The sequence below is a fragment of the Oryctolagus cuniculus genome, chromosome 20, assembly GCF_051225735.1.
Source record: "Oryctolagus cuniculus isolate XC-2025 breed Fujian yellow rabbit chromosome 20, ASM5122573v1, whole genome shotgun sequence".
Taxonomy (NCBI): Eukaryota; Metazoa; Chordata; class Mammalia; order Lagomorpha; family Leporidae; genus Oryctolagus; species Oryctolagus cuniculus.
The window spans coordinates 47,863,503-47,888,269 of record NC_142886.1 but is presented as its reverse complement, the minus strand read 5'-3'; the positions used below and the strand labels follow the sequence as shown (position 1 = coordinate 47,888,269).

The following is a 24,767-nucleotide window of genomic DNA, read 5'->3' as shown; positions in this document are numbered from 1 at the left end:
AGAGCTGCAGCTATGGGGCAAGTTACCTGTCTTACCCTTACAGCTGATCCCGGAGAAAACCAGCCGAGGAGACACGAAGTAACCTGCCCGGTGCACACCGCTGGCGAACGGCAGTCACAATTTGCTTCACTTCAGACTGAGATACTGCCTTCTCTCAGTGCAGCCACTATTTTACCTCCAGAACGGAGCACCACAACCCGGAACCATTTCCTGTCAGGCCAGTTCCTCCTCATCTCAAATACTCACAACTGAGATTTTGCAAATTTCGGTGTAAATTTAAGTTTTTGTAAATGTAGTGTCGTTCTTCTTCAGGACGACACTCACATCCAAATGCTTCGGGTTTGGTAACTTGAGCGGACGCCCATCCATCGGACTACAACGTCAGCCAAGCCGCCCAAATGTCCAGCAATCCCGCAGCCAGCACCAGGGCCTGAGTCACCCGGCCCCGCAGGCCCGAGGGGCTCCGCTCTCCTTTCCCAAGCGCTTGCGGGAGATTCTACAACGGGTGACAAAGCAGCGCCCGGGAGCCGTCTCCGAGAGAACGGACACGCCCCGGAGCTCAGTTTTCCATCACAACTGCACATCTGGGGCTCCTCCAAAGCCACGGACAAGCGTTTACAACCGACTCTGCCCCTCCGCGTGCGCAACTTCATCTGCGCTTAAACCCGGGAATGAGGCGACCCAACCAGATCCGCTCCGCCGTCTCAGTGACCCGGCAGGTATTTGTCCTCGCCCAGTCCTCATTTCCCTTCCTTCAGACACTCAGCAAACTCACCGCTTTCCACAGTCTCCCAAAACGAAGCTCATTCCTTACTCCAAAACTACGAACGATTTTTTTTTTTTTGCTTTATGAGACTGAACTTAAAAAAAGCATTCAAATCTTAAGAATCGCATAAACAATTCAAATGTTTCTTTATTGCTTGCTGGTGCAAACTGCATTTTCCAAACAGCACACGCGAGAAACACGACTTAGGCAAGAATCCACCAACACGCACGACTAATGCGTCACTCGCTGAAGGGCGGTTTCGCTCGAGGTACCACCTTAAAAACGCGACAGGCCGGACAGCAACGGCCCCGGTCAGTCGTCCCTAACCTCCCGGGGTCTGCAAGAGCTCCGTTGAACGGGCCACAGCTGTCAGCGCCCTCGCTAACCCCCGGACCCACGCCCCGAGTTCCTGAGGTAACAAACCAACCCGAATCTCATCGCGGAAGTGCCTCTTCCCATCCCGCCGGCCCACCCCCGCTGCGTCCAGGGTCCGCTGCGGGGAGCGTGGGCGGTCCGCGGCTGCAACCCCTGCCCGGTTCCGCCACCGCAGGGAGCTCCTGGAACCCCAACCGGACCGCGCAGGGAGCGCGGCTGCCCGCTCCAGGGCCCACCCCGAGTCCCTGTCCGGCCCCTGCGCCTCAGCCCCTCTGCCGAAGCCCGCCAACTTCAGCGTGCACAGGAGGCGAGAGGCGGGGTCCGGAATCAGGGAAGAGAGACTCCGCGCGCGGACGGAGGCGGGTGGCCACACCCTGCTCCGACCCCCGGGTGAGCGGGAGCGGGGCGGTACAGCCGCAGTCGGTGGGACACTCACCCCTCGCCTCAGGCAAGCCCCTTAGCTACGTCTCTCCTTGCCGACCGCGGCCATCTTGGATGTGGAATGCTGGGAACTCTACGTCATCGCGCTGCGTCGCGCAACGTAAAACGAGCGACCGGAGGAGCGGTGCGCACAGGCGCCTGCCAACCAATCAGAAGAAAGTAGAACTCCCAAAAAAACTAGCGAGCCGGGGGCTCTGCTCCCCGCCCACCCCGCGGTAAGCAGCTGCTGCGTGCAGGGGGAGGAGCCAGCCAAAGTGCCCGGCCCGACGGCCCCGCCCCCCATGGCGAAAGGGAATTCGGGAGCAACCGAACCTGCTAACGGAACTTGGGTGCGGAGGCGGGGCCCGAGCCGCCAGTTGTCCAATCAGAGCTATGGCGTGGGCCCAGTCCAGCCAATGGTGGTCTCGGGGCTGGCGGCGGCTGATCTGGCCGCTCTGGCCCCCGGGAGCCACCAGCCCAATGGCTGCGGAGGATCCCGGGCGGAACGGCGGCCCGGCGGCGGGGCGGAGCCGCGCCCATGCGTGCGCGGCGCGGGCCAATGAGCGGCGGCGGCGGCGGCCCGGGGGCGGAGTCCGGGGGCGGGCGGAGCCGGGTTGGGCCGCGGCTGCGGGGCCGTCTCAGGCCGCCGTCCCGCCCTCCCGTCCGGCCGCCGCCGCCGCCGCCGCCGGGTTGGTTGAGGCGGACGGTGGGGTCCGAGCGCGAGTGAGGCGCCGCGCTGCGCGGAAGGGGAAGCGGGCAGGTGAGTGCCGGGGCGGCGTCTCCGCGGGCACGGGCCGCGGAGGTGGCCGGCGCCTCGGCCCCCGAGCGCTTCTCGGCCGCTGCCCCTCGGCCCAGGTCCGGCCCGCGCCCCAGCCGGCCGCTGCGGGCCCCGGCGCGGCGGGTGCGAGCGGGCAGGGCCCCCGCCCTGAGGCCCAGCGGGCGGGCGCGCCCACGAGTCCCGAGGCGGCGGCAGGTGCAGCGGGCAGCCCCGGCCGCGGGCTCCGCGTGCGGCGACGCCGCGCTCCCGTTCCTGCCGGCGGAGGCTGTGGAGGTGGGGTCGCGCTCCCTCCCGACGCTCGGGGCCCCCGGGCCGCGCAGTTGGCGAGACCGCCCGGGAAATAGGTCGGCGCCGGCCGGCGTCCGCCAGGGGCCCGAGCGGGGCGTTCCGGTGGTAAACTCTCGCTTCCTGCCCGCGGCCGCCGCGGCGCGCAGCCCTGACTCCCCGGGCTCCCCGGGCTCCCCGGGCTCCGCCGGGCCTGGGGGCGGCGCGGCCCCTGCCCGGCTGGCCCTCGGCGCGGCGGCGGACTCCCGAAGTGTGCGCCTGCTCCAGCCCCTGCGCGCCCCGAGAGGTCGCCCTCCGGCGAGGGTGCGTCCGGGCCTGGCCCCCGGTGCTGGGGGTCCCCCCGGGGCCGTGTGGACTCCGCCGGCCGCCGGAGCGCGAGTTTCATCCCGAGTAAAAGCTCTTCCTCCTCCTCTCCCTCCTCCTCTCCCTCTTCCTCCTCCTCCTCCCCCTCTCCCTCCTCCTCCTCCTCCTCCTCCTCTTCCCACTCCCCCACCTCCTATTTTTTTCTCAAAATTGACCCTGCCGGTGTTTAACACCGGAGCTGCGGCGGCGATGTCCATTATTTTGAGCGAGTGCGCTCAGCTCCAGGCTACGGCAGGTTGGAAGCGGCTTTGGCGCGCCAGGCCGTGTCTATGCGGGCTTCCCGGCGTGGAGTCCTGCCTCGCCAAGTGAGGCCCCGGGGCTGCCGTGCCTGCCGTCTTGGTGAAGGGCCAGCGGCCGGCCGAGGCGCTGTCTCTGGCTGGGAGAGCGGCTCGCGCGGCCGAGTGCTCCGGCAGCCACAGGGCGGCCTCTGTCGGACCCGGCGGCCCCTGCCCTCTGCCTCCCTGGCCCTAGGGGAACACCTGAACTGGAACTCCCGGCCGAATGGGCCAGATGGAGGCCGCTTCTCCTGCGAGGGAGCCGGGGTCGCCAGGTGGGAGCGCTGTCGAGTGGACCTTCGGCCTCGAGAAGCCCCCCGGTAGTGAGGAGCAGGGGGAGGACGGAGCTCCAGGTTCCCATTCTCAAGTTCAGCCGCCTGCTTTGGTGTCTAGAAGGCCGTGAGTGGTGACAGCGCTGGGGAGGTGACACCTGTCCAGCAGGGCCAGGAGGTGACGCCTGTCCAGCAGGGCCGGGGAGGTGACGCCTGTCCAGCAGGGCCAGGAGGTGACGCCTGTCCAGCAGGGCCGGGGAGGTGATGTCCGTCCAGCAGGGCCGGGGAGGCACCGCCTGTCCAGCAGGGCGAGACTGCTACCTTGAGGCTCCTAAATGCTTAGGTTACACAGTCTCCTTTTTCTTGTTGCTAATCTAAAGTAGCCTTTAGCAATGCGCCGAGTAATAGGTACTGTATCTTTTTTGTTTTCGTTTGATGAGTGTCTGTCCCTGGGAGATTTGTCTTTAGGAACCTGTGGCCTGTGCCCCTGCTGCTGTGCAGGTCCTCTGTTGGGGGGGGGGGGCAGAGTTTCTGGCAGTGGTTTTTGTTCTCCCAAAGAGGAATGAGTATTTTACTGCTGTTCTTCTGTTACTTTGGAAGTTGCTTGTGGCTGGTGTTCTCAATTTGCTCCTGTTCTACTTGGACTTTTTGTGGGGGGTCAGTATTTCTATTTGCTGTGCACCCTGTTTAGTTACAGTGATAGATATGGTTAATATTGGATATCAGTTCATTCTGGATAATATTTAATCAGTTAAGAGTATTAGACTAATGATTTTTTGCTTTTAAACTTTTCTGCCATTTCTGTTTGGAAAATTGCATTTACAGATATACCTTTCTTGCCAAAATGAATTTCTGTGCATTGGATTTCCTGTTAGCCTGTTATCTTGTTTTCCTATTCACGACATTGGAAATGCTAATAATTTCTATATGCAAACAGATTTTACATGTTTACTTTTAAGGTAAAAATAAATTTTTAACAAAGTTTTAATACACAAAATTTATTACAAAAAAGTTGAGACCTGATTTTTTTAGTATCATAATAGTCTTTTTTTACTTCTTTTTTTTTGTAAGATTTATTTATTTATTTGAAAGTCAGAGTTACACACAGAGAGAAGGAGAGGCAGAGAGAGAGAGAGGTCTTCCATCTGCTGGTTCACTCTCCAGTTGGTGGCAACTGCTGGAGCTGCGCTGATCCAAAGCCTGGAACCAGGAACTTCCTCCAGGTCTCCCACGCGGGTGCAGGGGCCCAAGGACTTAGGCCATCTTCTACTGCTTTTCCAGGCCATAGCAGAGAGCTGGATCGGAAGTGGAGCAGCTGGGACTCAAACTGGCATCCTTATGGGATGCAGGCACTGCAGGCAGCAGCTTTGTCTGCTATGCCACAGTGCTGGCCCCGTAATAGTCTTATGGGAAAAAACAGTATAATCTACAAGATGAGAAGTCTTGTTTTTTGTGGTTAAATTCAGCATGTAACTCAAGCCAGAGATTAGCTATGGAGAACTCATTTCCATTTGGGAGTCTTCCTGTAGGCCTTGCAAATAAACAGATCATAAAACAAGAGGTGCAAACGGGTATTGAAGATTTTCAACTGGAATAAATTTGGGGAGAAACATGATTCCAAATGATTAGGAATAAAACTCAGTTACTAGGACCTGCGTGCGCTGCAGTGGGTGGAGCCGCTGATTGTGGTGCTGATCTCATTATCAGTGAATTGGGGTCCTGGCTGCTGCGCTTCCAATCCAGCTCCCTGCTGATGCGCCTGGGAAAGCGGCAGATGTGACTCAGGTCGTGGCTCCTGCAGCCGCGCAGGGCCTGTGTGGAGTTCTGGGCTCCTGGCTTTGGCCTGGACAAAGAAATCTTGGTTATTATGGCCATTTGAGGAGTGAACCAGCTGATGGAAGATCTCTATCACTCTGCCTTTCAAATAAATAAACTTTTTAATTAAACAAAAACTCAAATACCAAAGTTAAGACTGTGTCATTTTCCCCCCCATTTCAAGTATTTTCTAAGTAGCATCAAACCAATAATCAAGATAAGTCCAAGCCCTCTTGGCTGGCAGTGGGAGACAGTCTCACTCTGAAGCTGAGATTTCGAAAGGGGCCTGAATATTGCTGATGCCTGGGCCACAATGAATGTTTAACCTTTCACAGTCCCAGGCCCAGCCTCTGTGGTGAGGAGGGCAGAGGCACAGAGCAGGAAGCAATGTTTTCACAGTTTAGAATGACTAAAAATTGCCTGAAGAACGCAGAAGATCAGAACTCTTTAATTTTTTTTTAAATTAACAATAAGAATTGTATATACATAGAACTTTTAGCAAATATACATAAATTTTTTTTTTTTTTTTAGACTAGAATTCATTAGAACACATTTAAAAGTGGTTCACAGCGCATGGAAGATTCTCTCTGCCTCTCCTTCTCTGTGTTAACTCTGAGTTTCAAATAAATAAATACATCTTAAAAAGAAAAAGTGGTCTGGAGTTGCGGTGTCACTAGAGGGGTAGTTCTTCAGGGTCAGTTTCTAGTAAGCGCCTTCAGGCTGGGGTTGCCGCGGAAAGTAAAGCCTAGCGTGGAGAAGACTCACCGACGTCCTTTCGCAGAAAGCATCTACCGGTGAATAATAAGGTTTTCCACTTGCTGATCATCATGATTTAGCGTTGTCGCGCGTCAGGGCGCCTAGCCTTCTGCCGCTTTTTGGCTACAGGAGCATAGCATTGCAGAGATCAGTATAGATGTGCTGGCTTGGGCTGAGGCTCGCTTGGAGGTTTTGTTCATGTCCCAAATTTAACCTAGGCCACTCCTTAGCAGTTGGATGAGGCCACCAAAATACCTCCCAGCTTTTTAAAAGGCCAAAGAAAGGAAACCTTTTCCATCTGCTTGTCAGGGCATCTGCACAAGTGTGGTTGGTTTTGAGCTGAACCCGTGACAGACTACTGAACGGCAGTAGAACTGTCACCAGCAGGGAGCTGGTGAGGCTGTGCTGCCAACCGAGTGTGTCATTGCACAGATGAGCCAACCTGAGCGTCGCTTTCTCCTCTGTGGTGGGGGCATAACACAGCTCTAATCCTCTGTTGTGCAAAATTCTCACCTCTGTTCCTGATAGTAAGTGCCCAAGTGATGTGTTGTTTCTTTTTAAAGATTTATTTATTTATTTGAAAGGCAGAGTTACAGAGAGGCAGAGAGAGAGAGAGAGGTCTTCCATCTGCTGGGTCACTCCCCAGATGGCCGCAATGGCCAGAGTTGGGCCGATCCAAAGCCAGGAGCCTGGAGCTTCTTCTGGGTCTCCCTCGTGGGTGCAGGGGCCCAAGGACTTGGGGCATCTTCTGCCGCTTTCCCAGGCCACAGCAGAGAGCTGGATCGGAAGTGGAGCAGCTGGGGCTCGAACCGGTGCCCATATGGGATGCCGGCACTGCAGGTGGAGTCTTCACCCCCTATGCCCCAGCGCTGGCCCTGTGATCATGTTGGGAACTGCCCCTGTATGTAGCAGTTTCAACAGCTGTGAATGTGATCCCGAAACAAACAAAATGGTGGTTAGTTTCAGAGACTCAATTGTTTAGTATAGCAGCACATTTATCTTGCTGAAGATCAGTTTATGCAGTGAAGGACTTTAGTTGATTACCATCTTACCCTAAAGGCTGTGAGACCCGACCTACTGATCTTGTGCATTAGATGTTCAAGAAACAGGCTTGGAATGAGTGAGAGTGAATGAAGCCCCTTGAGCTTGTAGCAAGTGTTCGTACAGTCTGGAGTTCCAGGAAGCCAGTAATGCCACTCTGCACTCCTTTTGGATTTTGTTGGCCTTTTAGGAACTGCCATCAAAGTGTGGTGAAGAGAAGACTTCTGGGAGACTTGACAGCTGTCTTCCAAGAACGTTGACAGGTCAGGGAACGAGCTGAGCTTTCACAGTGTAGGCCTGGCGTGGCCCACAAAGTGCACCTCTGCCTTGCAGGTGAACGGACTGAGCCTTGGGATCTGCCCCCACCTCTGCCACTGTGTAGCAGTCGGCCTGAGGCTGGGCCTTTGTCGTCCGGCTTGTCGGGCAGATGGCAGAGCACTCTGAGGGCCGTAGCTGCTGCACAGGGTAACACAGAGAACCCCAGGAGTGCTTCCCAGTCCTGGAGCCCGAGTCCTGTGTTGGGAGTGTGGGTGGCGTGAAGGTAACTTCCTGTCAGGTGATCTGTTCTTCACACTTAATGCTGCCTTTTTTATTTTTTTATTTTAGGAAGATATAATAGGAAGTGATTCTGCATGATTCTTTGCTTTACAAAAGGTGGTTTTTTTTTTTTTTTTTTTTTTTTTTTTTTGACGGGCAGAGTGGATAGTGATAGAGACAGAGAGAAAGGTCTTCCTTTTGCCCTTGGTTCACCCTCCAATGGCTGCCACGGCTGGTGCGCTGCGGCCGGCACACTGTGCTGATCCGAAGGCAGGAGCCAGGTGCTTCTCCTGGTCTCCCATGGGGTGCAGGGCCCAAGCACTTGGGCCATCCTCCACTGCCCTCCCTGGCCACAGCAGAGAGCTGGCCTGGAAGAGGGGCAGCCGGGACAGAATCCGGCGCCCCGACCAGGACTAGAACCCGGTGTGCCGGCGCTGCTAGGTGGAGGATTAGCCTAGTGAGCTGTGGCGCCGGCCACAAAAGCTGTTTTTTTGGGGGGGAAATTTCCTTAAATGGGAGCCTTATGTTAATTTAAGTGTATTTACAACCTAATTGAATAGCAGCTTAAAGCTTCAAACTATTGTGTATTGATAAATCAGAAATGATTTAAGCATCTGTGAAATAATTATTTAAATTATGGAAAAATGTTAAAACCACCTTGGAAAGTAACTACTGCTTTTTGTTTCTGCTTTCTTTTTTTAAATCTCAAGTTATATGGCATCCAAAATTGTTTTGTATCAAGATTGGAAGTGTACTTAGTCCAGCTTAGAGTCTGTTCATCCTGGTACTTAAGTACCTACAAAATTGAGATAAATCCCACCTGCTTTCTTTGGTCCTTTTTTTCTTTTTTTAAAGATTTATTTATTGATTCGAAATGTAGAGTTATGCAGAGGCAGAGAGAGAGGGAGGGAGGGAGGGAGATATCGTCCATCTGCTGGTTCACTTCCCAAATGGCTGCAATGGCCAGAGCTGGGCCGATCCAAAACCAGGAGCCAGGAGCTTCTTTAGGTCTCCCACATGGATGCAGCAGGGGACCAAGCACTTGGGCCATCCTCCACTGCTTTCCCAGGCCATAGCAGAGAGCTGGATTGGAAGTGGAGCATCCGGGACATGAACCAGTGCCCACATGGGATGCCGGCACTGCAGGCTGGTGCTCTAGTGAGCTGTGCCATGGCACTGTATACCGGGGCTTTAACCCACTGCACCACAGTGCCGGCCTCTCCTTGGTCCTTTTGAGTGAAGGTGTCAGCACCTCCTTTAGAGACTGGGATGATGGAAGCCAGTTAACCATTTAAAGTGGGGTGAGTGAGTGTGGCAGGACCCTGCCGCTGAGGAGAGCAGAGCAAGCTCTGATGCCCGCCAGCTGTGTTTGACTTGGAGCTCTGCGAAGCAGCACCAGATCCGCCTTCAAGGATCTGTGGGAGAGAAGACAGTGCACAGCTGGAGGCGTCTCATCTGGGAGCGCTTTCATTTTCCTAACCCGTCATCCTGTAATTGTGTATTTAGTTCTGCATGTGATCATCTGACCCTAAGGGCCTGCAGCGTGTTTTAGTGACACTGAGAGGAGCATGTTTCCCAGTCTTCCTCTGCGAAGGCTGGGCGGGCTCTCACGCCCTCGAGTGCGTCTGACAGCTGGCACGCCAGAGGTGCGAGGAAGCCACGTGACCATTCTCTCTGTCATCCAGCTGTGCAGTTGGGTAAATGCGAGATACGTTGGAAAACAGATGCTGTTGAATAAGTTGCCAAATAGTGTAATCAAAAATGTTTATTCTTGTTGCATTTAGTTGAAAGTAGTATTTTCAGGAGTGACGTGAGAAAAAAATACAAATATATGTGTGTTTGTGTATGTGTGTGTATATATATATATCCTTTCTGTTTAGATTTTTCCATGTTTAAAATGTGTTTATTTGAGAATGAGCGAGAGAGTGCTCCCATCCCCTAGAGACAGAGACAGATGGAGAGGGAGAGAACTCCCATCCACTGGTTCACTCCCCAGATGCTGGGAACAGCAGGAGCTGGGCTGGGCCTAAGCGGGAAGTTTTGTCAGCCTGGCCCAGTCCTGTTCGGGTGGCAGGAACTTGATCTGTTTAGTGCTGTCTCCCTGAGTGTGCATTAGCAGCAGTTAGCTGGAGCCAGAGTCAGGGATCTGATGTAGGATTGTGTGTCTTAATTGCTGGGCTAAAGTTTACCCCAAGTTTAGGATTTTTGGTGGTGTGTGGTGGGGAAGGAAACACAGCTGAGTTGCATCAGATCTGTTCAGTGTGGCTTCGTAAAACTGGAGCAGGTATCCAGTGTGTGTCCACCCTGTTGCTGCCATCTCCTCTGTGTGGATTATGTTGCCGAGTGCACACGTTTCCTGTGTGTTGGCAGTTTAAACAGTGACTGAGGATGCTGTGTGTTCTCCTGTCTCCCAGAGTCTGTCTGGCCTGTTGGTGGGGAGGTTTCCGATGGCCCTGATAGTCGGCGGTGTTTTGAAAGGGCCAGCATTTGAGGATTCTGTAGATGGTTGACTCATCTTGGTAATGAAGAAATACAGATGTGTGTGAGCTCTTCCCTGGCTGTCCCTTTTAGAGGTGTGCCTAAACAACTCTTTCTCTCTCTCTCTCTCTCGCTCGCTCGTTCTTGCTCTCTCTTGCTCTCTTTCTCTCTCTCTTCTCTCTCTTTCTTGACAGGCAGAGTTAGAGAGAGAGAGAGACAGAGGGAAAGGTCTTCCTTTTTCCGTTGGTTCACCCATCCTCCACTGCCCTCCTGGGCCACAGCAGAGAGCTGGCCTGGAAGGGGAGCAACCAGGACAGAATATGGCGCCCTGACAGGGACAAGAACCCAGTGTGCTGGTGCTGCAGGCGGAGGATTAGCCTAGTGAGCCGCGGTGCCTGCCTGAACAACTCTTAGCTGTAATAATGCATCTGTCTATCTCATCTTACTTTGCCTTGGTATGATTTATATCATCGGGGTGGGGGCAGTGTCTGGCACAGGAGTTATGAACTGCGTGGGACACCAGCACCTCGAGTGTTTGGGTCCTGGCTCTGCTCTGATGCCAGTTTCCTGCTGCTGTGCGCCTGGAGGCAGCCGTGGTGACTGGAGGAGCCGGGTCCCTGCCACCCACGTGGGAGACCCAGACTGAGTTCCAGATGCCTGGCGTCAGCCTGGCCAGCCCTGGTTTGTTCAGTCATTTGGGGAGTGAAACGCAAAATGAAATATTTTCTCTCTCAAATAAAAATTTAAGTCTTTTTTTCGCCCTGCACTTCTGCCCTCTCTACCCCCAAGATAATGTACTCAGAATCTGTGAATTGTTCCTAATTTCAGTCTGAACTTTGAGAGAGGGGCTGGTATTGTGGCGCAGTGGGTTAACCTGCTGCCTGTGACACTGACATTCCATATGGGGTCTGGTTTGAGTCCTGGCTGCTCCACTTCTGATCCAGTTCCCTGCTAAATCACCTGGGAAAACAGTGGGAGGGGCCCAACTGCTTGGGCCCCTGCCACGCACATGGGAGACCCAGATGGAGCTGTAGGCTCCTGACTTTGGCTTGGCCCAATGTAGGCCATTGCAACCATCTGGGGAGTCAACCAACAGATGGAAGATCTCTCTCTGTCTCTCCTCCTTTCTAACTCTGCCTTTCAAAAATAAATAAATAAGCTTTGGGAGGAAAGAAAAAACACCTCTCATTTAGCATTGTACCATCTGGCTAATATTTGTACTTAGAAAATGTATATATACATTTAAATTTGATTTAGCATATATTTTCTCATACAAATATTTGAAATAAATATTGAAGATAAATACTTGGCCTTGGTGAGAACTTAGATGGCTGAGAGCATTAAGCCTGCTCAGGACGCTTCCTGGATGGTCTCATTTGTTCAGACTTGGAACTAGCTGCACCTGCAGCTAAGGGCAAGGTTAAGATTTTGAGTCGTAAGTGAAAAGGGTGGCCAGTTATCTCTGATCCCGAAGGTTGAGGAAGTCACACAGCCTGATGTTCCCTGTTAGCCAGAAAAGGCGAAGTGGGACGGAATTTGGGAACCCACCTGTACTGGTGCTGGTGTCTCCTCCGACAGTCTCCAAGGTCAGTCGTCCTCCTTGAGGTGTCCATGTTTCGTTAAGCATTTTAGGGGATTATCCGTGCTGGTTTGCTTTGGGTGTAAGCCTTGGTTCCCCCCAGGCCTGGCGCTCCCTCCTGACTCCCGCAGAGGCTGTGGGGAGCTGCCGCCTTCACTGGGACGCTGGAGCCAGCACAGGATCCCAGGTGTGAGGCTGGGGGCCCCCGCTTGGTGGCTGGGGTCTCTTGGCCTCCTGTGAGCGAGCCGTCTGCCGTCAGCACAGGCCTCAGTGGGCTGAAGCAGGGACGCAGGAGCTCCAAGCTGCGCTTGGGCTGTAGCTCCTCCGGGTGTGTCAGGAATGGGCTAGTTGCTGTTTTATTGCTGTCTGTGAAACAAAAACACTTAAAAATTTAGAACGTGTTTCTCAGGTTTTCTCTTCTGTCAACCATCCATTCCTACAAGAGGTGGTCTTGTCACGTTGCATAAGCTTAACTCTGACCCCTGACCCTCTTCTCTGTGTCCCGCTCTCTGTAAATGTGTTTTACTTTGAAGAATTGTTCTTCAGCAGTAGTAGTTAAATATTGAGTAGACTTTAGCTTTGACTCCTTTCTCCTCACTGGTGAGAGCAGTGTCAACATTAGTGACACCAGTGTGAGACCCAAAGTTTGCTTCATGTAGCGAACGCGTGACCCCTGCCGTGCCCATGGCTGACCTGCAGATGGGAACTCTGTGTCCTGCACAGCATTTAGGCTGCAGAGGGCCGGGTCAGAGGCTCTGCGGGGAGGGAGGCCCCTTGTGAAGTGCCTCGAGGACTGTAGCGTTCACCCAGTGGAGTAATGGAGCAAAGAATGTGCAGATGAGGGCGTGACCGGCCAGGGGACCGAGAGGAGGCAGGGTGGGAAGAGCTGGACAGCTGCTGCAGGCAGCCGGGTGATCGTGGGGTCAGAGGGAAGCCGAAGGGCTGCAGCCTTCAGGCGCTCTGAGGGGCAGCCCACAGTTACTAGAAACAGTGCCAGAGTGTGTGTTGACCACAGAGGCTCAAGGGGTCTTGGGGACACTGTCGGCTGGGTGCAAGGGACCCCTGGCCTCCAGAGAAGTTCTTAAGGTAAAGGCAGGGGCTGGGCCCCTTGACTGTCAGGTTCAGTGTTCAGAGGGCCGAGAACTCTGGGAGCTCCCGGGCAGGGCACCCATAAAGGAGCTTGTTGGTGGAGCAGATAGAGAGATGTCCTGGCCTGGGACATACGTTCACCAGGGATGAGGACGGGCAGCCTGCTTCCTTCCTAATCAGCGTGAAGATTCCTTCTCTGTAATTTACCAGCTGCTTTCTCTCCCTTAGGGCCTGTGTCTCTGTGGGAGGAAAACAGGCTAAAGAGAATCCCAGGAGACTAAATCCCAAGATAAACAGGCCTTAGCATCTGTTAATGACCTTGAATTTGACCCTCACCGAGTTTCATGGCAGTGAGGGCTGCTTGGAGGAGCCTAGAATTTCCCAAAGGAGGAGACAGGGGCTGTGTTGGGTAAAGGCTGTGTCACATGAAGCCAAGCAGGTGTGGCAGGCAAGTCCTGTGTTGTCCCATGAGCTGTGGAGAGACATCGAGCAGAAGCAGCGTTAAGTAAATTTCACCTAAATGAAGTTCAAGAACAAGCACACTGCTGGTGACGGGGAACTGGTGAGGGGGGACAGGCTGGAGAGTGTGTTTGTTACCTTACTGGAGGTGTGGCCACACACATGGGTGTGTGTGTGTGTGGCAGAGGGCTCACTTTAATCCTCTGCCTGTGGCACCGGCATCCCATATGGGCGCCGGATTCTGTCCTGGTTGCCCCTCTTCCAGTCCAGCTCTCTGCTGTGGCCAGGGAGGGCAGTGGAGGATGGCCCAAGTGCTTGGGCCCTGCACCCCATGGGAGACCAGGAGGAAGCACCTGGCTCCTGGCTTCGGGTCGGCATAGCTCCGGCCGTGGTGGCCATTTGGGGGGTGAACCAATGGAAGGAAGACCTCTGTCTCTCTCTTACTGTCTAACTCTATCTGTGAAATAAATTTAAAAAATCCTTATCATCAGACTCCTCGGCGGTTCTGTTTTCAGGTGGAGTCCGCGGGCCTCCTCAGAGTTGCCTTCAGCAGATGTGGGAGGGCCTGAGGTGCAGAGAGGGTGAGGAGCCAGGCCAGGCCCCGTCTCCTGAGAGGGGTCAGCGTGGGAGCCGCCTCCTCTTCTAAGAAGACGGTCTTCAGGGCAGGGACAGGAACTTCAGCTGTTGCTCCAGCTGCACCCCCCCCTTTTTTTTTCTTTCTGCTTTTGATCATAAAACAACTAATTCATTCCATTGCTGCAGAAATTGTATGTATTTTTAACTGGTGCACTTTCATTGCAGAGTGACTGACGCTGTGTACGGCACACTGTTTTTAGATTTGTTAGCTTTAAACTTTAGGTTCTGAGAGCAGAGAGCACGTCTTAGTGAAGAGCGCTACTTTCTGCATTGTAGCATTCGCTCCTATTTGCCTGGGCTCGACTGTAAGAGGATTAGTGGTCATCCATGAGCAGGCTTCTGAAAGCCTGGAAAAATGAAATTGAAAGATAGCTTTATTTTAGTGCAAAGCAATTTGATACCCATGCATAATTTTTTCATAACACACATTTTCAGTGAACTTTTTAAAGCCCCTTTGTATGTAATGGATTTAAGGAATTTTTTGTATCAAAATAAACTTACCTTTCATTCTGTTTTCCATGAACTTTTTGCGGGTCCTCTGTGTGATAGCAGAAGCTGCATCTTAAACCTCTTGTCCCATTGTGGTTCTACCACAACAGTGCTTTGGGCTCTCCCTCAGCATGACATGCAGCCCACTTGCAGGCCCTGGAGCATCTTGGCTGCTCGTTGCTCGTCCCCTTCTCCTCTAGGCTGCTTCCCTGCGGAGCACCAAACCCAGGCTCTCAGGCAGCCACGGCAGCCCTCACTCAGAGGGTCCTTCCCTCGCTGCACTTCCCTCTGCTGCTCCTCGTCCTATCCCTGCCTTTGAGACTTAACCGTTAGGAAGCGTTCTGCCATAGAGATCCTTACCTGGAAGCCACTGGAGTCTCTGGGCCACACTGCCTCACCTGCCTGTGAGGTCATCCACTCAGTTCTCGTGCCTGACAGCAGGAGATGCCTAGATGGGGGAGGAGCCTGTTCAGGTTGCAGGTCTGCCTTCGACTTCCTCTGAAACTTGGGACAAGGAGCCTTAGATTTTTGGAAGAAAATTAGACGAGCTCTCTAATGCATCCTCGAGCCGTAAATGTCTTCAGCATTTGTCCGGAAAGTCTAATTTATCCCTTATGATCTGCAGTTACTACTAATGGGAAGCTACTTTTTTAAAAGATGTAATTATATATTTAAAGATTTATTAATATGTTGAAAGGCAGAATGGCATAGAGGAAGAGACAGAGAGAGAGAGAGAGACAGGCAGAGACACGTGCTGTCTTCCATCCACTGGTTCACTCCCCACATGGCTGCTGTAGCCAGGGCTGGGTCAGGCGGGAGTCAGGAGCTCCATCTGGGTCTCCCAGGTCATGGGGACGCAGGCGCTTGAGTGTCAGGTGCTGCCTCCCCATGCACGTTAGCAGGCGCTCAGACTCCAAGTAGAGCAGCCAGGCTCAAAGTGCACTCAGTGGTGGGATGCCGCGTTGTGAGTGGCAGCTGAACCTGCTGCACCCCCCCCCCACCCCCAGCCGTGGGAAATTGCTCTTTTAGAGCAAAGTGGGGCGAGAACACGTAGTCTGCACGTATGAGTGACTCCTTCTGGAGTATCGTGGGGTTAGTAAACATGCCCGCAAGTTCTGTAAGTGGAAGGGATGCACTTTTCTTCCAGGACTACAGAGCAGATCTCAACCGGAACGCCTCCAGTCTGACCCGACGCGTTTCCCTCTCTGGAAGGAGACTCGCAGCCGCGGGCTCCAGACTAGGACACTGCCAGCCCCCATTTATTGCTTGGTGTTTGGTCTTTGGTAATGTGTGTTTCTCTCTCTCCCTCCCCTTGTCTGCAGTCAGAAAATGGGTAAGAAGAGTCGAGTGAAAACTCAGAAGTCAGGCACTGGTGCGACAGCAGCTGCATCCCCCAAGGAGATCCTGAACCTGACCAGCGAGCTGCTGCAGAGTAAGTTACCGCCGGAGGCTGGTGCATACGGGCTCACTGGCAGGGGAAGGGAGCCCGCGCCTGGCAAGCCTGCGCCGCTCCGGCTTGCTAGCCCCGTGGCCCGGGCAGGTGGCAGAGCTCCCCTCACTCGCAGTGCCCTCTGGGTAGGAGATGCTGGCAGCTGTTGGAACGGAGTGGCTGAGGCCTGGGTGAACTTGCAAGCGTAGAGCTTGTGTGCCCGACCACCAGTGTGTGGTCTTCCTGGGGGACAGGGGCAGTGACAGGCTCGGTGCTCCTTGGCGCTGTGGCCTGGGGCAAGTGACTGAGCCCTCTGAGGTCCCTTCTCTGGGCCATCTCAGGAGTGCGGGTCGCTGAGTGAAGGTCATCAGGCCGTGAGCCCCAAAGCCCACCGTGCCCCGCAGAGAGCAGCCCCTGGGGGCTCACCCTGCCTGTCTCCTCACACACGTGGCTGTGAGTGCTGGCAAAGGAGCAGCCAGGAGCAGGGTGTCCCGGGGCAGCCGTCAGAGACGGCCAGCGCTGCAGCCGGGATGCGCCTCTTGCAGCAGTGATGGTGCTGTCTCCTGTGACTCCCCCGGAGTGCTTAGTATAGCGCTCACGCGTGGGCGTGCGATGTTTGTTGACTAATTGTCCTTCTGTCCAACTCTGCTGGCTTCCTTAGAGAGCCATTGTTGCAGAGAGTAACCAGACAGAATGTGGGCTTTTAATATGACCTTCTTTTTCACCATTCCAGAAGAGTTTTGAGGCATTTTTTTGTATTTTAACTTAGTTTTTTAGATTTTCTTGTTTGTAAGTGTATTCTGAGCAGCAAGAATGAGTGAGATGCTAGCAAAGCACTCGTGCTTGGGTGTAGTCACGGTCTGTGAGGGGCACTTGTAGGGTCCTGCCCCGTACTTACCGCAGGGTTGTCAGGGAGGGACGGGCAGCACAGCCACTGCGGAACCCGGGCCCTCTCCCCATGCAGGCTGCGTGGTGGGGTTGCAGGAGAGGCACCTCTCAGTGCTGGCCCTTCCGTTGCAGAATGCAGCAGCCCTGCGCCTGGCCCTGGGAAAGAATGGGAGGAATACGTGCAGATCCGGTCTCTGGTTGAGAAAATACGGAAAAAGCAAAAAGGTAAGTATCACCAGGATGAAAATCTTGTTTCTGGGATGTCGTGTGGAAGCCTGGCCCGGGTCGGAAGGGTTGTTGAGAGTAGCAGGGTCTCCGTGTCATTCCTGCCACTATGAGTGGTGGCTATGGAGCAGCTTCCAGACTGAGAGCCATGGCCGTGGGGCGCTGTGGGGACCCTTCCCAGCAGTGAGATGCTCTGGCCTGCTCTGGGGAGGGCACAGATGTCGAGCTGGAGAGCGAAAATGTGTGTGCCTGGGAGCTGAAGGGACACAACCCTCACGATTATACAGTGTTCAAGCCTGGCTTTCATACTGTGTTTCCTTTTGGGCTTCAGGACAGTACGGGATACTGTGCGTGGAGAGCACAGGTCTGCTGGCTGGGTCATGCGTGCCCACCAGGTGTTCATGATGAGCGTGGACATTCCTTGGTTAGCTGGGAGGTGCGGCTGCAGGGTCTGAGGCTGTGTTCTCGGAGTACGCTGGGTAGGCAGCGTGTTGATTATACAGGTTGCTGTGAAGGCAGAGGGAGAAAGTGTAGTGGAGAGTGTGCCCAGAAACGGTGACAAAGCCTTCTGAGACATGTTCTTGTCTGCGGGGGAGCTGGAGGAGGCAGTGTGGTCCTGTACTCTGCACACATCCGTGAGTGTGCAGTGGGCTTAGCTGGTCTCAGACTCCACAGCGTGCTTATCGGAGCGACGTGGTAGGCCGTGCTGATCCCTCCTCTGCGAATATGCTGCCTGAAGCGTTCTGCGTAGACAGGCTAGCCAAGCTGACGCTGAAGTCGGAGCACGCGCCGTTTTCTGCAGGTTGGGGGCTGATTATGCCCAGAGTACCCCTGATGCCAGCGTCGCCCCTCATCCTGCGGCATCTGTGAGTCTCCTGGGCAGGCCAGCGCCTCTTCACAGTCCTCCCCTCTGTCGTGCAAGGGCTCTTCAGAAAGTTACGGAAAATGCACTTCATGGGGAAAGGTGCATGGATTTAAAAAAATTTTCACCAGAATAAGCTTATCTTTTCATTCCATTTTGCACAAACTCTTTGAGTTACCTCCCACTGTGGTGAGATGGCCCAGGCACCTGGCCTGACACGTGCCAGCACCTGACGGTTCCTGATCATCGTAGAGTTTCCTGTGTGTGACTGTGATCTTTTCAAATATTTCTCTCTCTTTTTTTTTTTTTTAAGATTTATTTATTTATTTGAAAGTCAGAGTTATGCAGAGAGAGGAGTGGCAGAGAGAGAGAGATCTTCCATCCAATGGTTCAGACCCAATTAGCCATAACAGCCGGAACTGCACTGATCTGAAGCCAGGAGCCAGGAGCTTCTTCCAGGTCTCCCACATGGATGCAGGGGCCCAAGAACCTGGGCCATCCTCCACTGCTATCCCAGGCCATAGCAGAGAGCTGGATCGGAAGTGGAGCAGCTGGGTCTTGAACCGGTGCCCATATGGGATTCTGGTTCTTCAGGCCAGGGCATTAACCTGCTGCATCATAGCGCCCGCCCCTCAAATATTTCAAACACCCTGAAAAGTCCAGACAGCGATCTCACAGATAGTGGGGGTCTGCCCCACACTCAGCATCTGTCACAGTTGTCCCGCTCAGGCCTCCTCTTCCCCGCCTGCCGCCCTGCTTGCCTTGCCCGCCCTCCCTCTTTTTTTTTTTTTTTTTTTAATTTATTGATTTGAAAGAGCTACAGTGAGAGAGGGCAAAAGGGGGAGAGAGAGAGACAGACAGACAGACAGACCTTCCATCTGCTGGTTCACTCTGTAGATGGTCACAATGACCAGGGATGGGCTGGGTCAAAGCCAGGAGCCCACAGCTTCCTCCAGGTCTTCCCCCATGGGTGGCAGGGGCTCAGGCACCTGGGCCATCTGCTGCTGCTCTTCCCAGGCCATTGGAAGGGAGCTGGACCAGAAGTGTAGCAGCCGGGACCCAAACTGACACCCACAGAGGATGCCGGCATTGCAGGCAGTGGCTGCTCCTGCCACCTGCTGCGCCACAGCAACAGGACCCTCCTTTGTCTTTAAGAAAAAAAAAATGATACAGCAACAGCCCCACACTCCATCCTGTTCATTCCCTTCCTCCTCAGGGCTTGATTGCTTTCTTTTTTTAAAGATTTTTATTATTTATTTGAGAGAGAGAGAGAGAGAGGGAGAGAGAAAGGCCTTCTCTCCACTGATTCACCCCTCAAATGGCTGCAGCGGCTGGAGCTGAGCTGATCCAAAGCCAGGAGCCTCCTCCGGGCCTCCCACGCGGGTGCAGGGGCCCAGGCACGTGGGCCGTCTTCCGCTGCTTTCCCAGCCTGCAGCAGAGAGCTGGATCAGAAGTGGAGCAGCCGGGACAGGAACCAGCACCCAGTTAGGATGCCGGTGCCACAGGTGGAGGCTCAGCCCACTCTGCCACAGCATCTGCCCCTCAGAGCTTTCTTTATGGATCATCAGTTGACTTCTGCTTTGTGAATAATTCCATAGAAATATGTGGTTGTAGTTGATATTTTAAAACTGTACACAGGGCCAGCGCTGTGGTGTAGTAGGCTAAGCCTCTGCCTGGGGCGCAGCCATCCCATACGGCTACCGAGTCTTGCCTGGGCAGGCAGTAGAAGATGGCCCAAGTGCTTGGGCCCCTGCACCTGCATGGGAGACTCCGAAGAAGCTCCTGGCTCCTGGTTTCAGACTGGCTCAGCTCCAGCTGTTTGGGGGAGTGAACCAGTGAATGGAAGACCTTTCTCCCTCTGTCTCTCCTTCTCTCTGTCTGTAACTTTACCTGTCAAATAAATTAAAATAAAAATACAAACAAAACACTACATGAATAGGGTCCCATTTGATTTGATTTTGAAACCTCAGGGCTGCATCTTGTTTTGTCTGTGGTGGTGTGGAAGGCTCTGACTCCCGTGGTGCTGCAGATCCACGTGCTCACATCAGCCCGTGGCACTCACACACGCGTGTCTCCTGGGCACGGACATGAGTTGCTGGCCGTTGTCCTGCTGGGAGTTTTGTGGAAGTGAGTGGAATGTTGGCCTCTGACGGGGGCTGTGTGCTTGCCGGTGACTCTGCAGTGGTGGGGCAGGCATTGCCGACAGCACCTAAAGTTCTGTTTTCAGGGCACCAGCAGGGCGTGTGGGGTTTGATGTGACTGCCTGGGTGCCTGGTCTGTATTATTTCCAGACCGGGTGCTAAGGCTGTCTGAGTGTTGGACGTTGTGGGGAGCAACTCGGACTAGACTAAGTTACTGGAATTAAGACTTATTCTATGCATCTGCTCTCCCACAATATGGCGCTGGGAGAGAAGAAAACAGCTTCTACACAGCTGCCTCCAGTTCAGCCAATAAACTGTAGGACTTGCTCCTGATTGGAGGAGAGCAGCGTACTCGGCGTGTGGGCAGCCGAGTTAGGATTGGCGGAGGAGGACTATAAAGGAGGAGAGAGACGGCATGCACCAGGAACATCTAAGAGGAACATCTAAGGGGAACACCTGTGCAGCCCCCGAGAGAGCCGGCCGGCGGTGTGCCACTCCCCTGCGGAAGTGGGGAATGTGGCAGGGGGAACCGCCCTTCCACGGAGGTGGAAGGGACGGCAGCCAACCCGGGAAGAACCAGCAGCAAACCCGGGGAGGGCCGAGCAGACGAAAGAACAGCGCAGGGTCCTGTGTCGTTCCTCCACGAAGACGGGGAGCGACAGGCCGTATCTGTCTTGTCAGGGTGATGTGAATGACCCGTGTCCTAAAGGCTGTTCTTGTTTTTTGAAACGTGGGCTGTTACAGGTCTGTCTGTTACTTTTGATGGGAAAAGAGAAGATTACTTCCCTGAACTCATGAAATGGGCCTCTGCAAATGGAGCGTCTGTGGAGGGCTTTGAAGTGGTTAACTTTGAAGAAGAGGGCTTCGGCTTGAGAGCAACGAGAGAGATCAAGGTGAGTTCCTGAGATGTTACCCTGGGGCGCCCATTTGTGTGTGCGCGTGGACGGTGGGGTGGTAAGCGGGCAGCATGCACGCTGCCTTGCTGGCAGCTGTCTCCTGAGCTCACCCCTGGCCCGGAAGAGCCCCGGCCCCGCCCGCTCGTCCTCCTGGGGTCCCCACTGTTGACCAGTGCCTTGGGACAGGTCAGTTCACAGTCCCAGCCTCTGTCAGGAGCCCCTGGATGGAGCCTCCCAGGATCTTGAAAGTTAATGAGGAAAGGGGTGTGGCTTGTGGTTTGGAGGGGGCGGTGCTGAGGTGCCTGTCGGCATCGGCAGTGGATGGCAGAGGGACTGAAGGCGCCCGTCGCCAAGACAGCTGCCCGAGGCAGTGAGCAGGGAAGCGGCACTGCCGGGGCACAGGTGCTTTCTCTTCCCCGTCCTTCCTTCCCGGTGAGGCAGCAGGCCCCACTCCTGCCCCGCCTGCACTTTGCTGAGCTTGGGGACCCGGCCTGGCCTGTCTCTGTGGGAGCTGGTTGCCCACTTGAGTCCACTCCACTCTGCTCTCTGTGCCCTCTGATCTTCGGGGGATCCCTGTGGGGTCCAGATGTGCCCGTACGCCTTAGGGGAGCCAGGTCCTTCTGGGATTATTTTGGGCAAACACCTGTTGTGCCCCATCACCGCTCAGGGCTTGAATAGAAGAGATGGGTGCTGGGCCAGAGCTGTGGTACAGCAGATAAAGCCACTGCCTGCGGTGCCGGCATCCCATGTGGTCGCCAGTTCGAGTCCCAGCTGCTCCACTTAGGACCCAGCTCCCTGCTAATGCACCTGGGAAAGCGGTGGGAGACGGACCAAATGCTTGGGTCCCTGCACCCACAGGAGAGACCCAGAAGAAGCTCCTGGCTCCTGGTTTTGGATTGGCCCAGCCTCAGCGGTCTGGGCCATTTGAGGAGTGAACCAGCAGGTGGAAGATCTCTCCCTCTCTGCCTCTCTCTCTCCTTTCAACTAAAATATCTCTATTTCTTTCAACTAAAATAAAAATAATTAAAAAAACAAAAGCGAGATGGGTGCTTAGGTGCCGGGCCCTCACCTCTCCAGTGTCACCTTTGGCCAAGTTGTGGTTGGCTTTTTACTGAGTCTGTACTGATCTGCTCCTCACCTGTCAAGCGTCCGCTGTGTGAGTAATTTCTCGTTTATTATCACGTCAGACTTCCAAACAAGGAAACAGATGAACCTCAGGATCTCTTCCTTCCTGGCTTGTGACCTGTGGCAGGAGATAGGACACGTAGGCAGGTCAGGTTGTGGACCTCGGCAGAGTCCTGCTGTCCCGGGTCAGCCAGGAAGCATCTCCAGTGTGTGTGCTGTTGAGACTGTCTCAGCTGTGGCCTCTTCAGTGTGCTTTGTACACTTGCATACTTGTTTTTGGCATAAACAACAAGCATTTCTTTCCTAGAGCTCTGCAGGATGGGAAGTCCAGCGTGGTCTGGTTCTGGTGAGGGCCTTCTTCCTCCTCTGCCGGCCACCACCCTCCTGCTGTTTCTTCAAGTTTAAGTTGAAAGTCCCTTTTTTGCCTTTTTAGTCTATATAATTTTTCTGTTGGAAATAGAATTTTAAACTGTGCTTCTACTCATTTAATGTCACATAAGTTCTTTTGTTTAAATTTCTTTATGTAGAAATGAATTGCTGTTATTCAGCCTGAAGTTATATTTCTCATGTGATTGAATTTCTGACCACTGATTTAGTTGAAGGTTGAAACGTATTTTGATGGTTCTGCTGTTTTCTTATCTCTTACCCCTAGGCAGAAGAATTATTTTTATGGGTTCCACGAAAATTATTAATGACCGTTGAATCTGCTAAAAACTCAGTACTGGGTGAGAATAACTTCTGTTTGTTTGTTCAAGGCAAAGCACAAATAATAAAAAACTGTAGTTTGTAAAATTCTGTTTTGTGGTGCTTCAGGACCGTGTTTGATTGTTTTCCTAACTGGTGAAGTATTCTTCAGATCTGTTTTTTTTTTTTTTTTTTTTTTTAGCTACAGTCAAAAGAAAGATGCATTAAGACTTTAAATGTTTTCAAGGTGTTTTAGTTAATTTTAAATTTTAGTATGTATTTGGAATGAATGCTTTTTAAAGAAAGGTTGTGGAACTTACGCTGTTGACTTCTGGGTTAATCCAGGGCCTCTGTATTCTCAAGACCGAATTCTTCAAGCCATGGGGAACATCGCCCTGGCCTTCCACCTGCTGTGTGAGCGAGCCAGCCCCAACTCCTTCTGGCAGCCGTACATCCAGACGCTCCCCAGTGAGTATGACACGCCCCTCTACTTTGAAGAAGACGAGGTTCGCTACCTGCAGTCGACGCAGGCTATCCACGATGTCTTCAGTCAGTATAAAAACACCGCCCGGCAGTACGCCTACTTCTACAGGGTTATCCAGGTGAGCACCCGTTCACTCACGTAGATGCCGGGGAGCTGGATTGTGGCAGCGTTCCACGGGACAGCCTCCTCGGGTGCTTAGGCACGCGCTCACTCCGTGTCGCGGCGGCTGTTCGCAAACGTCCCGCTGAAGTACGGGTGCGCTTCTGGGCTCGCCAGTGTTTGTACAAGCAGCAGTTCCTGAGCTGTGAGAACCGCTGGATTTTTTTGGAAGCAAGAGATTACAACGAAATTTTAAAACCATGAAGTGTATTTAGTACAAAAAGATGCTCTGTGTATAAACTTTCCCAGAAAATGAAAGCCATTTTTGAATTTCCCCTTTTTGTTAGCTGTCAAAAGACTGACCATTTAGTAAACTGTAGCGTGATTTGGGTTCAGAGTGTCCCGTGTTTTGCATCAGCTTTAGTTAGCTGTGAGTGGCAGAGTGACGTGGAAATCTCTAAGGCAGGAACGCTGAGTTCCACCTGATTTCGCCGGATTACACTGGCTGTGTTGGCAGCTCAGCCACCTTGTCTGTCATTTCCAGCTGGAAGGCTCGGGGCAGTGCTGCAGTCGCCTGCAGAGCCGAGTACTGTGTCTGCCCGCCACTCTCCCCGCGTCTCCAGTCAGCTGCTGTTGCTGGGCCCGTTGCGTGGCGAGTGTGCATGGTGTCTCGCTCCTCTCCCCGTGCTCCTTTGACCCTGAGTCAGGTTGACTTGGTTGTTCCTCTTTGCCGGAAGTAGTAATTCCATCTCTTTGCTGTAGGTAACACTGCTTTCCGTATAGTTCTTTAACTTCTCAGTATGCTTACTGCACAGAATCTTAACACTTTGTTGAATCTGCCACCACCAGTAGATCGAAAATTGGATGACTCTGTTGTCTTCAAGTGGAAATCAGTGTGACGCTCTAAACCTCCAGCCTTAGTGATGGCTATGTGGGCTGTATATTGCTTTTGTTTCAAGTTTGCTTGCCTTGCAGCCCAGCGATGGAGCCAGCTCAGCTCTTGGTGGAGTGTGCATCTGCTCCCCTGCAGGTGGCTCTTGGGCCCTGAGGGGCTGTGCATTTGTTCTTTGTCCTCAGTTGTTCCTCTTCAACGAAAAACCTAAAGCTGAGTTCAGTAGGTCCTTGTCATTTCCTGTTGTTGTACAGAGAGCGACAAAGGAGCTTTTTCTGCGACTGTGTTTCTGAGATCTGTTCCGAGTTGGCAGTCTGTGGCCTCTGCAGTGAGAGGAACAGTTCTGTTGTCAGGCTGGATGATCGCTGGTCTGCTTACTGCAGGGCGTGTTCAGGTCGTCCCTGAGCAGTCACGTCACAGAGGAAACCGCTCAGTGTGTGTTCAGGTCGTCCCTGAGCAGTCACGTCACAGAGGAAACCGCTCAGTGCGTGTTCAGGTCGTCCCTGAGCAGTCACGTCACACGGATGAAACCGCTCAGTGCGTGTTCAGGTCGTCCCTGAGCAGTCACATCACAGAGGAAACCGCTCAGTGCGTGTTCAGGTCGTCCCTGAGCAGTCACGTCACACGGA

At 53.6% G+C, this 24,767-nt stretch overlaps 2 protein-coding genes across 13 annotated transcripts in view; one reads left to right on the top strand and one right to left on the bottom strand.

Annotated features, from left to right (window-relative positions):
• Nucleotides 1–2,080, bottom strand: part of CCNK (cyclin K) — a 33,273-nt gene extending 31,193 nt beyond the window's left edge. For 3 of the 9 annotated variants that reach the window (XM_089322043.1, XM_089322041.1, XM_089322042.1), the window contains exon 1: nucleotides 1,578–1,704. The gene's annotated coding sequence lies outside the window, so the exon portion shown is untranslated. Of the gene's footprint in view, nucleotides 1–1,577; nucleotides 1,719–1,894 lie in introns of those variants that run through there. The other 6 variants (XM_070065380.2, XM_070065376.2, XM_051835215.3 and 3 more) reach the window with 5 other exon arrangements.
• The window catches only part of SETD3 (SET domain containing 3, actin N3(tau)-histidine methyltransferase), a 74,795-nt gene continuing 51,664 nt past the window's right edge, over nucleotides 1,637–24,767 (top strand). For 2 of the 4 annotated variants that reach the window (XM_008248950.5, XM_089322040.1), the window contains exons 1-6: nucleotides 1,637–1,797; nucleotides 15,736–15,845; nucleotides 16,863–16,955; nucleotides 20,703–20,851; nucleotides 22,632–22,704; nucleotides 23,009–23,265. In XM_008248950.5, the coding sequence (XP_008247172.4) occupies nucleotides 1,637–1,797; nucleotides 15,736–15,845; nucleotides 16,863–16,955; nucleotides 20,703–20,851; nucleotides 22,632–22,704; nucleotides 23,009–23,265 (843 nt within the window). Of the gene's footprint in view, nucleotides 1,798–2,169; nucleotides 2,322–2,455; nucleotides 2,613–15,735; nucleotides 15,846–16,862; nucleotides 16,956–20,702; nucleotides 20,852–22,631; nucleotides 22,705–23,008; nucleotides 23,266–24,767 lie in introns of those variants that run through there. The other 2 variants (XM_051835212.3, XM_051835214.3) reach the window with 2 other exon arrangements.